A 15,730-nucleotide genomic window follows, 5' to 3' on the forward strand; every position below is an offset into this window, starting at 1 on the left:
TAAACAATTTTATACTAATTCGTTGTATGAATGTATACTAATTCTATGATCGATTATAGATTATAATATTACCACGTACAACTATTTCTTTATACTTTATTTCCAATTAGATAAATGCTCATTCGTTGTTTTCTTAAACCCGATATTTTAATTTTGCTACTTAGTACCACGTGTGTCAATACAAGTTCTACATCCAGTATTATCATGTATTGCATGAATACGAATATTACTACAAATGAATAAAATCCGGCTATCCAAAATAATCCAATAACGAAAAACAACCCTATACCTACATACAAAACTACGTAGCCGAAGCTCACTATGTTGAAAAATCTCATGATGTTCCAACTATGAGTTGAAGTTTGAAGGAGCATGGTTTACCTTTATTAATCTTCGAGTTTTCGAGCGGAATTAGCAGGGGATTTGAAATAGAGATTTATACTTCGAAAGAGCTCTAGCATAGACTCGGTTAAATCAACCTATGCTTGAAATTCAACTTTCAAATCACGACACGAAATTTATAGTGAAATCACTTTTCAAAACAAAGGAGTTGAAGTCTCACATTCATGTGTTATTGGGCTTGTTTGTTTATCTATCCATTAAAGCTGGACAAAGGGCCTTACCACCCCTCCCATCCCATCCCAGGTTTTGCTTCTCCTCCCCGCTTGCTGCCTAATGCTAGGAATGTCTCGCCACCCCTCCCCTTCCCAACCCACCCTTTTCTATTTAATTTAAACATATATAAAATAATAAAGAAATAAATAAAGAAAAAGGAGGGAAGAAAAGACAAAAGAAGAAACAAATAAAAAGAAAATAAGATAGGCAGCAAAACCGACACCGTGATCACTAAATCGCTCCCCATCCTACTGGTACCGGGGGGGGGGGGACGTGGTGTTCAAACCGGTACCGGTCTCTTCCCAGGGCGCTCCGTCCACCCTAAGTGACTGAATAGAGAAAGTAACTAAATAGAAACATGATGTCTGTACGGATTAAGTCAGTATAACTGTTTTATTTATTAAGTAAATAACAAATATATTTAATTAACTTAATTAATTAAGTCAATAAAGATTATTTTTTAATTAATACATTACCAAACACTACTTGAAATAAAAATACAGAAATTAGACCAATGATAAAAGTGGGTTCCACGTTTGACTTTGACCTTTATATTATGGGTATATCGGTCATTTCCTAATCATTCCATTATATTTTATTTTATTATTAATGATGATACTCGTATATAATAAGTAGTTGCTCAACCACATTCGTGTGCATATTTTTCATCGTCTACCACCAAAAAAAAAAGGAAAGAAACCCAAACTCTTTGTTGCCTTCTTTCTTTCTTTCTTTTCTTGAAATTACGTATCAAATACAGACACATTTTTGTATAATCAGAACTGACATTATCACAGGTATATATCTATATCTATATCTTTATATTGAATATATATATATATATACATATTTATTTATCTATTTTTTTTTTCATTTTCTTTTTTAACCAATGTTTAGGCTTCTTCTATCTTTCTGCATCGATTTATTGTTTATGCTGAAATTTCATATTCTTTAATGATTAGTTTTTTTAAGAAAATGTTAGTTTAGGTTTCTTATAGTTACTTTAATGATAAGGGGTTTGCTAAATACAGCCCTAAGGGCTGTGTTTAAGGTGCATAAATTGTTTGTACATTGCCATGAAAATCAGGGACGGACTTTTAATACGGTGGGAACAAGTTTTTTTATGCACGTTAAATACAGCCATAAGGGTTGTATTTAGCATTTCCCTAATGATAATAATAATAAAATTAAAATAGACTGTAATGTATATCTTTAGCTTAAAGAATAAGCTGTTATTAAAAGGAGCTAACTTTTTCGTTGATAAATTTATAAATGGAGTTATTCTAATTTTATTTTATATATAGGAAAAAGAATAAATTTTAATGATATAAATTTTACATAAAACTTGACATTAGTTCTTTTAATTCGTGAAAGTTTGATCCTTTTTCCTTTTTATTAAAAGAAGAGGAGAACGTATTGATTTTTTTTATATATAAAAAAGAAGAAAGTATTGAACTTTTTTAAAAATAAAGAATAAAGTTTTGAACTTTATTTTTGGGAATCTTATCTTGTCTGGAAATTTGAGATCTTTGGCTACTTCTGATTTTTTTTTTTTTTGGTAATTTGATACTATTTTTACAAAATATTTTTGCTTAGTGAATTTACTTTACATAAATTGTCATAAAATATATATTTTAGGATGTATTATATTATACAATATATAATATAATAATTATAATAATACTAATAGTTACTTAGATTTAGTTAAGTTTGTTATTGATTTTGTTTCCTAAGTTTGATATGTTCTGTAGCCTTTAAATATAATGTATTGATATGATATTCATATTTTTGTGTTTAGAAGAGGCTGGAGCTGGAAAAGAAGAAAAGGAGAACACATGGCGGGAGACGTCGGAAGAGATTCGGGATGCCAGAAGATTATGGATGGGAAGGCGAATGAGGATGCTACCATTCCTCCTTGTTGCCGTAAAGCTCGGGCCTTTGCTCCCGACCCGGAGCTTGAAGCCAACTGTCATGCAACTGTTGTTTCTGGATGGTTCTCGCAACCGCAGTTGTCGTCTTCTTCTGGTCCTTAATCTCTCTTATTTGCCTACTTTTGTTATTACTGTTTTATGCCAACGTGTTTTTGTAAAAAAGAATCGGAATTAACTGGTTTTGAATGTTGCCCTGTTAATATATTTGTTGTGTCTTCTATTTAAATGCAGATGATGTGGGAAAAAGAATGTTCTTTAACAACCCCATGTGGCCAGGTATGTAATTTAGTCGGTATGATAATTGTAACTTGTGGTTTTGTGTGTGAAAGAATTGTTGCATTCAATAGTGCTGTAGCGTTAAATATGGCATCTGTCATGTAACTACTTGTTGATCCTAAAGGGGAGAGTTTTAGTAAGTAAAGGACTTACTGGGAAACAAGTATACTTTGAGTTCATATCCCTTGTCTGCATATTTGTTAACTGGTTCATAAAGGTTGGACACATAAAATGCCGACAGATGGAGTTTTAGCAAAGTGTGGCTGAATATACCTCGACTATAATTGCATGATTTTAAATTTTGTATTGGATTTAAAACATCTTTGCTATACCATTGTAAATAACATGTCCCCTTTTTCATAGATTTTTGAAAATTGATTCTCTTTTATGCTTTCCTGGAAGAATTACACTTATTTGTGCTTTTGAAACGCCTTTTCTTTATTTTGCTGGAATCAAAAGGTCTGTTAGCCTTCTGATCAAAATACATCGATTTATCAGTTTGTATATTTATGTGCAGGAGAAGCACATTCGTTGGCTGTAGAAAACATTTTGTTCAAGGAGAGATCAGAATATCAAGAGGTCCTGGTTTTCAAGGTATATCGTTTTATCAAAATTTATGTATATGTAAATTTTATCGATGCAGATATATGTATTCTTATTTGTTAATCTGATATGCAGTCTGCAACATATGGAAAAGTGCTTGTTCTTGATGGCATCCTTCAGTTGTCCGAGAAAGATGAATGTGCCTATCAGGAGATGATAGCCCATCTTCCTCTTTGTTCCATTAAATCACCAAAAAATGCAAGTATCTCTGTCTCATCCGCTGTTTTTCTGGACATTGATTTATCTCTATTTTGTAAGATATGTTATGCTTAAAAGTAATTTGTAGGGTGTGTTTACAGGTTCTGGTGGTAGGTGGTGGTGATGGTGGGGTGCTTAGGGAAATATGTCGTCACAGCTCTGTGGAGTTGATTGATATTTGTGAAATAGATAAGATGGTTATAGATGTATGTGTTGAAAAAAATCTCCTGTATATGTGCATCGACTTTTGTTTTTACTTTTTAGTAGGATCTTGTGAGTTCTCATCGTGTGATATCTTGTTCGTAGGTTAGTAAGAAGTTTTTCCCTGAGTTAGCTGTTGGCTTTGAGGATCCTCGTGTCAATCTTCATGTTGGTGATGGTAATATCTGAGTATGGCATACGTTTTATAACACATAAACATCTTTTTGTTTTTTGGCTTTTATCGCCTTATAGATGTTACATTCTTTTGTCTAGAATTTTCTGTTAATTGTTATGAGTATGGGATCGTACGTTGCTCTTTGTAAGTCTTTTGTTATCTTGTATCTACAGCTGTTGAGTTTATACGGAATGTACCCAACGGGAAGTATGATGCTATAATCGTTGATTCTTCCGATCCTGTGGGTATGTTTTTTTTTGGCTTGTACTGCGCAGTTTCTTTACCGCTATCTTATATCTTAAAAAAGAAACATACAATGGTGAATTCAAGATTTGTACAATTGACTATTTTATGATTTCATCTGGATATGGGTAGTATGTTTACTACTATCTTAAATCTTAAAAAAAAAAATGCAACAGTGAATTCAAGATTTGTACAATTCTGACTATTTTTTTATTTTATCTGGATATGGAAATTGACTCTGTTTACTTATGAATAGATAGATCCGTGTTTTGTTTCATCTTTAACCTGTCGAATTCTGCAATAGTGTATCTTCTAGAATTAATCCTCCCAAGTTATCTAGATTGCATTGAAATGATATATTTTTTGCTAGCATACTTAACACTAAATAATTATGATTAGCTCTAAGTTTTTGGACAGAAAGGGATCATGGTCAAACCAACTCTACCTGGATCAACTTGTGCAAAATTTTTACCCGTTTATCCATAACTGTTCCCTCAAATGCCCAACATGCTGATTTTGTCACCTCTAATTTTATCAACGTTTGTCTGTTGTATTGTAGGTCCTGCTCAAGAGCTTGTGGAACGGCCTTTCTTTGAAATGCTAGCAAGAGCATTAAGGCCCGGTGGTGTTCTTTGTAACATGGCAGAGAGCATGTGGTTACACACTCATCTTATTCAGGATATGATCTCTGTTTGCCAAAACATATTTAAGGGGTCTGTTCATTATGCATGGGCAAGTGTCCCCACATATCCAAGGTGCAGTTGCTTTCTTGTTCAATCATTGTTTGATAATGTCTTTTTTTTTTTATTTTGTTGCGTTTGTTATGCTATTGGTTCAATTTGATGACCATGTGGTGTTGTTTGCTTGTTATGCAGTGGTGTTATTGGATTTATACTGTGCTCAACGGAGGGACCAACTGTTGATTTTAGGAACCCTATAAACCCTATTGAAAAGCTTGAGGGAGCACACGAGCATCAAAGAGAACTCAGATTCTACAACTCCGAGGTATATATCCTTCCCATATGTTATAGCAAATTTTCCCTGCTTTGCAGAAAAGCATCTGTATAGGTAGAGTATTCATTGGGAGGGAATTGGACCAATACTGGAAGGGAAAGGAATACAAAGAACCGCACCAATTGTAATTTAGAACCTGTTCACTCCAAACCGTTAACTGAAAACAAAATATACTTGAAAATACAAGTATAAATAGACTTTATTTCATTAAGAAAATAGAAGCTTTACAAAAAAAAACTGGCTGGGCTTGGGAATGGACTGAACCAATCTGAGAATGGGTTGAAAGAATATCTCTCGAGAATTAAACTGATTATACCAGTTTGGTTCTGCAGTTTTATCTGTCGAGCTCAGAGTTTGCAAAACCGTATCCATAGGTGGATATCTTGACCTTTTACGTGTAAATGAATTGATTTGGGTTGAATATTTCTCTAAATTGTCAAATGCCCGTGCTGACCTGTTAACAGCATGTCCAATTTGCCAATAGAAGTATCCATGGTGAATTTTTTACCACTTTTTATCCTTAAACTTCAAATTGATTTTTTTTAACAGATGCATAGAGCTGCATTTGCCTTGCCACCGTTTGTCAGGAAGGAGGTGAAAGGGCTTTGAGGTATCTATTATGTTCCTATTATGTGAGGTTTGATTCATGTATCTCGTATTTAAATATTATTGTGAGAATAGACTCACGAAATATTGGATTTGTCATGCCACGAGATTGGAATAATGCCTGGTTTATGACAAGATTTGGTTTTATCACATATATATACCTAAGTTGGCATGTTCTAGAATGGTTCATTGGATTATATTATATAATTGATGAATACGATTGATTTTTCAAATGGCATTTCTAAAAGTGAGTGAATGTATTAAACTAATCACTAGACAAGTTAATGAGTTATGTTGATCAATTATACTCATAATTAAATGGGTTCGATAGGGCAGTTTTAAATGGTCTTGAATCGGTATGCACTTAAACTCACATCTTGGGGGCGTTGTTTGAATTATTATTGTCATGCATTTGGCTGGCTTGGGACAATGCCATGTTCAAACAATCAGTACACATATATACCGCCATACTGGGGTCGGCTGGCTGGGCCGACTTGTGCATCTTTCATTAGCTGCTGAAGTATTCGTTAGTCAAATGTGGTCCTTGGAATATCAGTACACTACCAATGTAGGAACCTAGTGCAGTTAAATATCATGCATTTGAGCATTTCCAAACCTTGGTTGCCCCAATGGCAGTTTTGATCCAGTACTCTTGGAATCAGTCAATTGGGGTTAAGTTTTCAAACTGGTGATACTGGTAATACAATAGAAAGTAAAGCATTGGTAAATTAACTTGGGTAAATTTTTTCATTGTGTAGGATTTCTTTCTGAATTGAAGTTAAGTTTTTAACTTCAAAATTGTATTTGGGATTATCCCAATGATTAATCATTTAGGTTTGTTTAAACTGCATATATATGGTGTAGGCGATATGTTGTATGTTGTGTACATGTATTTGTTGTAGATATATATGCCTATATGGTGTAAGTGTGAGTCTGTAGGAGTGTAAACAAACCCATGGAACATGAATAGAGCTTGTTAATGTTCATTTAGGTCTAACCGAACAAATGCACGGCAACCAATAAATGATTAGATTTTGTTTTTGTGTTAGGTTGTTTAGGGTTAAGTCAACATGCGAACGTGAACATTGAGCGAGCAAATATATGTTGCTGAGGAAATGAAATTTGTTCTTTTTATTTTACTTCAGTTAGAAAATGAATACAAACATACAATGTTGGAGATGTGCATAATGATCGTTTTATTTATGTTTCTTCCCTTCGAGAGTTCTAGTATAAAAGTTGTATTATGTATCTATACACACCACATCGAGATACAAGTGAATCCATACATTTAAGTAAAAACCTACATGAAATGCACTTCATGCCGAATAGTTCACTAACTGTACTCCCACTCCATGCGTTCTGTTCGTTATAGCCATATGTCCTTGCGAATTATGGATGTATCTATACAAACCACAATGACCACATTGAGATACAATTGAATTCATACGTGTAATTAAACCCACATGAAACACACTTCATGTCGAATAGTTCACTGTGTTTTGACCGTTATAGCCATATGTCCTTGCGAATTATGGATGTATCTATACACACCACAATGACCACATTGAGATACAATTGAATTCATACGTTTAAGTAAACCCATATGAAACGCACTTCATGCCGAATAGTTCACTAACTGTACTCCTGACGTTCTGAATATATAGCCATATGTCCTTCTGGATTATCGTACTTTATTTATTCGATACAAAATTCACGAATTCTTAGTTCATGTATCAATAGCTCACAATTTAACGATCTCATATACATTTGTATGATTCTTATAGTTACAAAACTAGTAAAGATGTCGTTTTACTTTTATAACACATTATGAGTTTGCTATAAATTTAACTATTTGAACTCATAATATATTTATATTACTTTTAATAAAATTATCTACAACATACAATTAAACCTTTAAAATAACTATATTACTCTTTTACATCATTTATATTTATATTAATAAGCACACTGTTACCGCCACCGCAACGACCACCACCTGGTGCTGACATCCACCACCAACTACACCATTTATCGCCACCATCATATCGCCGTATCGTGTGGACATATGATTAATATGTTAACAGAAAAAAGTGTTGTCTTTTTTTAAACATAAAAGCTTTGTTTGCTCATGATGGATTTTAATTTGAGTTTTGCAAATCAATGGTTCTCAAAATTGAGATTTTATTTTCCTTTACCAAAAAAGAATTTAGATTTTTTTATATAATAACTATAACGGAGAGATTAACTTACTGATACGAAGGTTTCAATGATCATTAACTTTTCTCTCCATAAATTTGCAAGCTAAACTCTAATAATAAGTACTTGGTGAATGTTGTGAAGATATGATAAACTTGCAATCGAAACTCTAATAAACTACATGTATCATATCTTTTATATATCTGTGAATCACAGATATATAGAGGATATCTACATGTATCATATCTTCTATATATCTGTGAATCACAGATATATAGAGGATATGATACATGTAGTCTTCAATTCTATAAGGTTTGACTTCAGTTTTTAATAGTTCGAACATTTTTAAGATGTTGTAGAGCTTCAGTATGAATTCTGCATCTCAACTATACTCTTCAACATATCAACTGAATGACTGTAATTTGAAAAATGCTACAGGGTTTTGATGTGAGTATTCCATATAAGCAATATTGTTCGGTTCCAATATAAATTGATGGAAGCTATACTATGTAGAATATAGTAACAAAACATTCATGTATATAACACAATCTAATTAACTTATACGTAATACATGTTGCATACACATGTTTGGAGTTTTGACACATAGAGCTTATAGTATTTAAATCTACTACTAACTTAGACCAACATACCTGACCTATAACAAAAAAACACGATCCAAAATTGAAAAACAATCAAGTATAAACAAAGCTTGAACTTTTAATGATTGTACAATCCAAAATCAAACTTTTAACGATTGTTCATCACTTCTTTAATGCACATCCATACGAATTAATCTTAAACCGAAGATACTTACTATATACAACACTCAAATTTCAACGCACCTAACCTCGAAACGAAAAATACAGTTGAAAGGGCAATATAGTAATTTCACAAAACCTATTTCTTGAAATTAGAGCCTAACCTAACCATGATAAAATACTAACCATAGTTAACAAAAATAAAAACTAGATCAAAGCCCATCCCTACACCCTCTTTATATATTAGTCTAAAAAAATTGTTAAAAACATTTTGTTGCAATTGAGGTTGGATTGTTCTTGAGTCATTCTCCAAGGGGTTTTGACCAAAACTTCGCCTTTTATTTTTAATAATGGTGGGAAAATCACAATGGTCAAACAATAATCAAATCATATCTTGATTCAAATTCCTTTGTGGTAATTTTATTCTTATTACCCATATTTTATTTCTTTAAAATTTCACTTGCATTTCCCTAATTATGAATCTAGGGTTCTAATTTTACAGTTGCTCTGTTTTTTGGGGGTTTTGTTTTAATTGCTTAATTATCATCATTAGCTGCATGATTTTTTAGATTTATGTTCTGGGTATTTGTTATTTTAATCTAATTTTAATTTGTTATGCAAAAAGTTACTAACTTTGTTTGTGATTATTTTAGTTTCTTGATTTTTTGAACAATTTGTTGATTTGCTCTAACTGTGTGTGAATATTGAATCTGAATTATTAAAGTTTATGCATTGGTTGTGTTGGGTGATTTAATGATATGGAGCAGGAAAAGGGGAACATTTCTTTTATTTGTCGATTTTCGATAAGTAAATTGGGTTTTTTAAATGTGTTTAGATTGAAAGTTATGTGATGGGTATACGTACAACATTTGATTTTAGTGCTGCGTAGTTTCTTTCGATAGCTCAAATACTTGATCATCTTATATTATAAGTGGATAGGTATATCTTTTGTGTGTGTATTAGTCGCCGGTAGAAAGTTTTAGGTTGATAATGAAGTTAGCGAGTACATTATTAGAGTTGAGTTGGAGTGTTTTAATTGGAATATTAATGATTTAAGGGTTGCGAAGTAGCAGCTTACTTGCGTCAATATTGGGACTCGGTATAGATTTTAAAGTCAGTGAAGAGAGTGATTACATTATTATGAATGAGTTAGACTACCCTATTTGGAATATAGATATTTGATGTAACTGCTTATTCATTTCATCAGCTGAATCCTGCATATACCTAATAGAAGAGATATTCATTACATCTAAATATCTTTTACAAAAAGAAAATTATGTACTAATATACTAAAGAATGACATGATGTTTTGATTTATCCATGTGTATCCCTCTGTTGGTATGATCATGCCACTGCTAGTAAATTTATATCATAATTCCTCATTTTTGAAATGTGTTTTGTCTTTCTTGAGTATTACGGTACTAAATGTCATGTGTGCCCTGTGTGTTTGTAATTTGAACCTCAGTTGACTTCCACTGTGATGTTTTGCATAATTCCATGATATGTTGATACTGTGACCAAGTTTTGGGCTATGTGATGGGAATCGGGAAATAGTGTTTGTTTCGTAACTTTAGTCTTTAGGTGAATATGAATAGTTATAGAATGGCTGTATTTAGTAAATTGAAATTCATTTGGTAGTTTGTGCCTGATGTTAAAAATTGGGTGTGGTTTAGGTTAAGTTTCAGATGTCTTTGTATTTAGAATTTAGTAAATGTTGAGTGATAAAATGATCTGGAACTGGGTAGTTCACACTTTTGTCGTTTTTTTGACAAGGCATTAAAAACTTTTTAACTCTATGTAATTATGTGACGGATAGATGGCTCCTTTCAATCTTAGGAAATCATGCAGTCTGCTTAGAATGACACAAAAATAACATTTTTAGGACCGGATACAATATCTGATATTAGTATAGCTTGAACTTCTTAGGCAACCCAATAATCTTATCTTATTAGTATAGCTCGAACTCCTTAGGTAACCCAATAATCTTATCTTATAAACTGCCATGTGTGTCATGTGTTTGTGTGTAAATTTGTGTTGACGATTCTATGGAAACGGAGTTAATGATTACATTATAAAGGTGGAGTCAGAATCAGAAATTTTACTAGAATGCAGTATTGCAGATGTTTCAAAGAGTACTGATATAACTGCTTACTTGAGGCATAATTTGAAGCTTACATACCTAGTAGAAGAGGCACTCATTCTATTGTAATATTTTTTAGAAATAGAAATTTATCAACAATACTACTACAAGATGACTTAATAACGTGGTATCATGATTTCGTCACTAGTAAATACATGTCTAATTTCTCATCTTTGTGACAGGTCTTGGCTTTCTTGTATATGTAATATAAATACAAAAAAGTTATAAAAGATTTTTCAGATCTGATTGCATTGTTGGATATCAGTAAATTATGAATTCCTTAGATAATTCAATCATCTGAATCCATAAGTTGATTAGTATATCTCAATGATTGCATTGCTAAGGTTAAAAGTCATATTCCTGCCATTTCCTTTTATCCAGTGCTAGAAGCTTTGCAAGAAGCAAGCAAGACTGTTAGAGTAAATGAGTAATATAACTGGAATACATTAATTTAGGAAGTTGATATGTAACTGCTTTCTTGTTTTATAATTCAAATCTTGCATGCCTAATAGAGGAGCTACTCGTGAAATTTTTATATCTACTAGGAAAAGAAAGTCATTTACAAGTATACAACAATATGGCATAGAATTTTCAATTAATCACGTGTCCATGTCTATTCCACAACTGGTAGTAGCATGTCACCATGCATAAAGTTCTTTTATGCTCTCAATTTGAGACGTTTTTTGAATGTTATGATACATCCATGTCATGTTCATGTAAATATGTATAATTCTAGTTTCTTTATTTTGTCTTTGCTAGGTTTTTGGCGATATCACCCACCATTTCTATTACAAAGAGAAAGACTTTGACTTCTAGCCTTCTATATTTGTGCTAGCTCTTTTGCAATCTCCTCGATTAATTTATAGAAGTTGGGAGCCACCATTGAAGTTCATGGAATGCAATAAAGATGAAGCGGTTAGGGCAAAAACTATTGCTGAAAAGAAGTTATCTGATAAAGATTATGCTGGAGCTAAGAAATTTATCTTGAAGGCCCAAACTTTATATCCCGGGCTTGATGGTATCTCTCAGATGTTGACCACTCTTGATGTATATATTGCTTCAGAGAATAAAGTAAGCGGGGAAGTGAATTGGTATGGTATACTTGGTGTAAACTCTAATGATGATGATGAAACAATCAGAAAACATTACAGAAAGTTGGCTCTCATGTTACATCCTGATAAAAATAAGTCAGTAGGTGCTGATGGTGCATTTAAACTTCTTTCAGAAGCTTGGAGTTTATTGTCGGATAAAGCCAAAAGAGCAGCCTATAACCAGAGAAGAAATATGAGAGTGTTCCAACAAAAAAGTGGCGGTCCTCCGCCAGCCGCCAGCGGTGCCAATGGAGTCAATAGCTTCGTAAAGCGATCGATTTCAAAACCAAACAGCCGGAGTCATCCTGGTCCTGGATCTGTGCCACCGGTTGTCCGCCCTCCAGCACCGGCTCCACCACCCCCTCCAGTTGTTTCTCGTCGAACTGATACTTTTTGGACTATCTGCCATAGATGCAAGATGCATTACGAGTATCTTAAATTGTATCTCAATCATACCCTTTTGTGTCCCAATTGTCAGCAGCCTTTTATGGCCAAGGAAATGCCGCCACCTGCCAATCTTCCAAAGTCCTGTGCTGACCAAAGACGTCAGAATTCAACCAATCATGGAAGAACTACTGCAGCCACTAATAAAAATGTCCAGTGGGATACATCCTCAAGAACAGGTGTTTCAAACACAGACCCATCTATTGCGACAAAAGCTGCAAGTGTTGTTCAGCAAGTTAATGAGAGATTAAAAAGAGAACGCGAAGAATTATACGCCGGATGGCCTTCTAAAAGGGGGAGATCAGATGATGAAGGTCAAGCTTCTGGGGATAGAATCCCATCTCAGATGTCTGCGGGAAATGGTGTTGCTGGCACTCGAAATTTATATGGGTTCTCTAGTGTAAATAATGCAGTTAATAGAACTAGAGAGTTGAATCATTTTGAAGTTCGACTCATGCTCATGAAGAAAGCCCAAGTTGAGATCCGCAGAAAATTAAGTGAATGGGATTCTGAAGAAAAGTTGAAAGAAAACGATGCAGGTCATATTAATGAAGCCACAAGTCAAGTTAGTCAAACTGCAGAGGATCAAGAGCAAGTAGACCCTGCAATGAGTGTCCCAGATCCTGATTTTCATGATTTTGACCTTGATCGAACAGAAAATTCTTTTGAAGATAATCAAGTTTGGGCTGCTTATGATGATGATGATGGAATGCCTCGTTTCTATGCTTTTATTCATAAGGTGTTCACAAGAGAACCACTTAAGATGAAAATCAGTTGGCTAAACTCAAAGAGCACTGCTGAATTTGGGTCGTTTGACTGGCTGGGTTGTGGTTTCCGCAAGAGTTGTGGTGAGTTTAGAGTCGGGAGGCATGAACTCTACAAAAATTTAAATTCATTCTCTCAAAAAGTCAAATGGAAAAAAACCCCACGTGGAAGTGTTCTGATTCTTCCAACAAAAGGGCAAGTGTGGGCCCTGTACAGAAACTGGAGTCGTGACTGGAACGAGAAAATTTCAGATGATGTAATACACAAGTATGACATGGTGGAAGTTCTTGAAGATTACGATGAAGAAAAAGGTGTGCCCGTTAGCCCGCTTATTAAATTTGCAGGATTTAAGACTGTTTTTCATCCACATACATACAAAGGTGAGGTGAAAGTCATTCCAAAAGAAGAAATGTTCCGATTCTCACATCAAGTCCCAAAGTACTTGCTAACGGGCACCGAGGGTCATAATTCTCCAAAAGATTGCCTTGAGCTTGACCCAGCAGCTACCCCACTGGATCTTATTTATCAATCAACAGAAACTAATACGACTTGAGTAATAGAGATGACGATGATGATGGATGTTGATGATGTTAAGGCCACGGTGGACAGATCGATAATAGCAATAGAAGGTAAGGTTTTAATCTCTTTTTTTTGGTGGGTCAGAATAGTTTAGCTTTGTATGGAGGATATGACACTTATTTTGTTGATGATATGATTTCTATAAAAGTTTATATGGCTGACTATATGCTAGAGGACTTGGTGCTCTTTTGTGCAAAAGGTGGAGTGAAGTGGAGTTGGGAAGTTTACATGTACGGTATATAACAGAATAGAATCTGTTGGAATATTTTGTGTGATTAGATTAGTTCCTAAATGAGGACTAACCCTGGTTCTGCAAAAAAAAAAAAAGTGAAAAAAATAAGTTTTCATTTTTATTTTAGTCCAGTAGGAGATTGAGTTTGAACCTTTTTTTTTTGCTTTTCAATTTATCGGTCAAGTTAGTGTGTCAAGAGTTGCAGACTTGCAGTCTGATTGCAAATCATGTATATGATGGTCTCCTTGCAAGATGCTTGTGATTTATACTTTTATAGTAGCTTACTCCATGAGGGCTAATATGATTGATTGGTGAAGCTATTAGCAAGCAGTAAATGTTATCGTCATGAATTGAAAGAGGAACTGGTTGAGCCCAGTGGCTCCAACTGAGCTTATAGACTGGTCTTATTCTTGCAATTTTCAACGTTTCTAGTAACATATTTAAGGTCATACAATGTTGAACTTCTGCTTAAAAAGTCGATCTGAGTTCATATTGTGATGATTGAATTGTCAAGAATGTCAAATGGATACTCATATCATCCCTTTTGTATTCCATTTTTGGTATAATTGTTGATTAAATATCTGATTTTTGCTGTTAGATTCAACTTGCATTTGATCAGACATGGAACTCAACCCACCCTTCCTCAGTTTCGTCTGAAAGAACTTTTTAAGAATTGCGGAAATTGAAACAAATAGTCTTGAGAATAATTTAACAAGTTCTGGTTTTATCAACTCTGGACAATCAATGTACAGCTTCGTACTGCTTTGTTTACCAACAAATGTAAAAGAAAAAATAGATTAATTAATTCTTAAATTAAGCTAGTCTTGAAGTTATCATCTCATTCATCTGTCTGTCGATGTCAACCTATAAGCATACGCTCGAGATGTTGGTCACTGCATTTTATTGACAGCCTATAAGCATACAATCGAGATTTTGGGCACTCAATTCTCAATTTTAGCATCTACAGCATGGGCAAGGTGAGTTATGTATCTTTTTTATACACACTTGGCATGTCCCGAACACCGAAATAATGCCCATGTGACCGTTTGGACGACGCCACAAACCAACACCACTTACCCATTTTTGTGATATGATATGGACCATCCATAGTAGCGGATCAATTCCAACGAGTGTTTAAAACTTGTACTTTTTGTAATCGACTCTATAGCTTCTTCAATAATGCTGGTGATGTTTTTTTTTTTAACCAACCACTATCTGAATGATACGGTAAATCCTACAATCTACATAAGAATAATCTCACCAAAACATTGGTCTTATAGTTAGACCATACAACCATCAACCTATAAGTACACGGTTGATTTACATCGATTCCGTGTTCTCCTTTTCTCTCCTTTTTAAATTTTTTTTTTTTAATTTTATTGAAGGCACTAGATTTATAATTTCCCACCATGGAATTAAATCCACGATCACTTGATTGATGGATTATCTCGAATACTCTTATAAATTTGATAGAAAAAGAAATGCACATTCATGTGCTTGTCTTCTGTTAGATCATTTTATAATGTTTCACATCCAACTTGAACCTTGATTGATATTGTCTAGTCATAGTATCCTCGTACAAATTCTCTCTTCCGATAGTGCCGTCTCCTGTCGATCTAGAAAATACCTCAATTTGAACTTGCGTCGACATACAGTCTTCGCA

The 15,730-nt window shown here is 33.8% G+C and overlaps 2 protein-coding genes across 4 annotated transcripts; both read left to right on the top strand.

The window, feature by feature from the left end:
- The first annotated feature begins 1,283 nt into the window (after window positions 1-1,283).
- LOC122608317 (spermine synthase) lies at window positions 1,284-6,041 on the top strand. 2 transcript variants are annotated; one of them, XM_043781414.1, is made up of 11 exons: window positions 1,284-1,412; window positions 2,414-2,640; window positions 2,778-2,822; window positions 3,340-3,416; window positions 3,501-3,623; window positions 3,725-3,829; window positions 3,930-4,002; window positions 4,173-4,244; window positions 4,802-4,997; window positions 5,118-5,247; window positions 5,806-6,041. In XM_043781414.1, exons 2-11 carry the CDS (start codon window positions 2,451-2,453, stop codon window positions 5,863-5,865), a joined length of 1,071 nt encoding a protein of 356 aa, XP_043637349.1. In that variant the 5' UTR covers window positions 1,284-1,412; window positions 2,414-2,450; the 3' UTR covers window positions 5,866-6,041. The 2 variants fall into 2 exon arrangements, with proteins under 2 accessions (XP_043637349.1, XP_043637356.1); XM_043781421.1 differs by having other exon boundaries at window positions 2,417-2,640.
- Window positions 6,042-9,101: 3,060 nt separating this feature from the next.
- On the top strand, window positions 9,102-14,908 carry LOC122582946. Of its 2 annotated transcripts, XR_006321291.1 has the most exons (3): window positions 9,102-9,230; window positions 11,716-13,885; window positions 14,666-14,908. XR_006321291.1 is itself a non-coding variant. In XM_043755382.1 (2 exons), the coding sequence occupies exon 2, from the start codon at window positions 11,848-11,850 to the stop codon at window positions 13,807-13,809; it is 1,962 nt and encodes a 653-aa protein (XP_043611317.1). In that variant the 5' UTR covers window positions 9,102-9,230; window positions 11,716-11,847; the 3' UTR covers window positions 13,810-14,664. The 2 variants fall into 2 exon arrangements, 1 of the variants encoding a protein (XP_043611317.1); XM_043755382.1 differs by lacking the exon at window positions 14,666-14,908 and having other exon boundaries at window positions 11,716-14,664.
- Window positions 14,909-15,730: the final 822 nt, after the last annotated feature.

Source organism: Erigeron canadensis, chromosome 1 (genome assembly GCF_010389155.1).
Source record: "Erigeron canadensis isolate Cc75 chromosome 1, C_canadensis_v1, whole genome shotgun sequence".
Taxonomy (NCBI): domain Eukaryota; kingdom Viridiplantae; phylum Streptophyta; class Magnoliopsida; order Asterales; family Asteraceae; genus Erigeron; species Erigeron canadensis.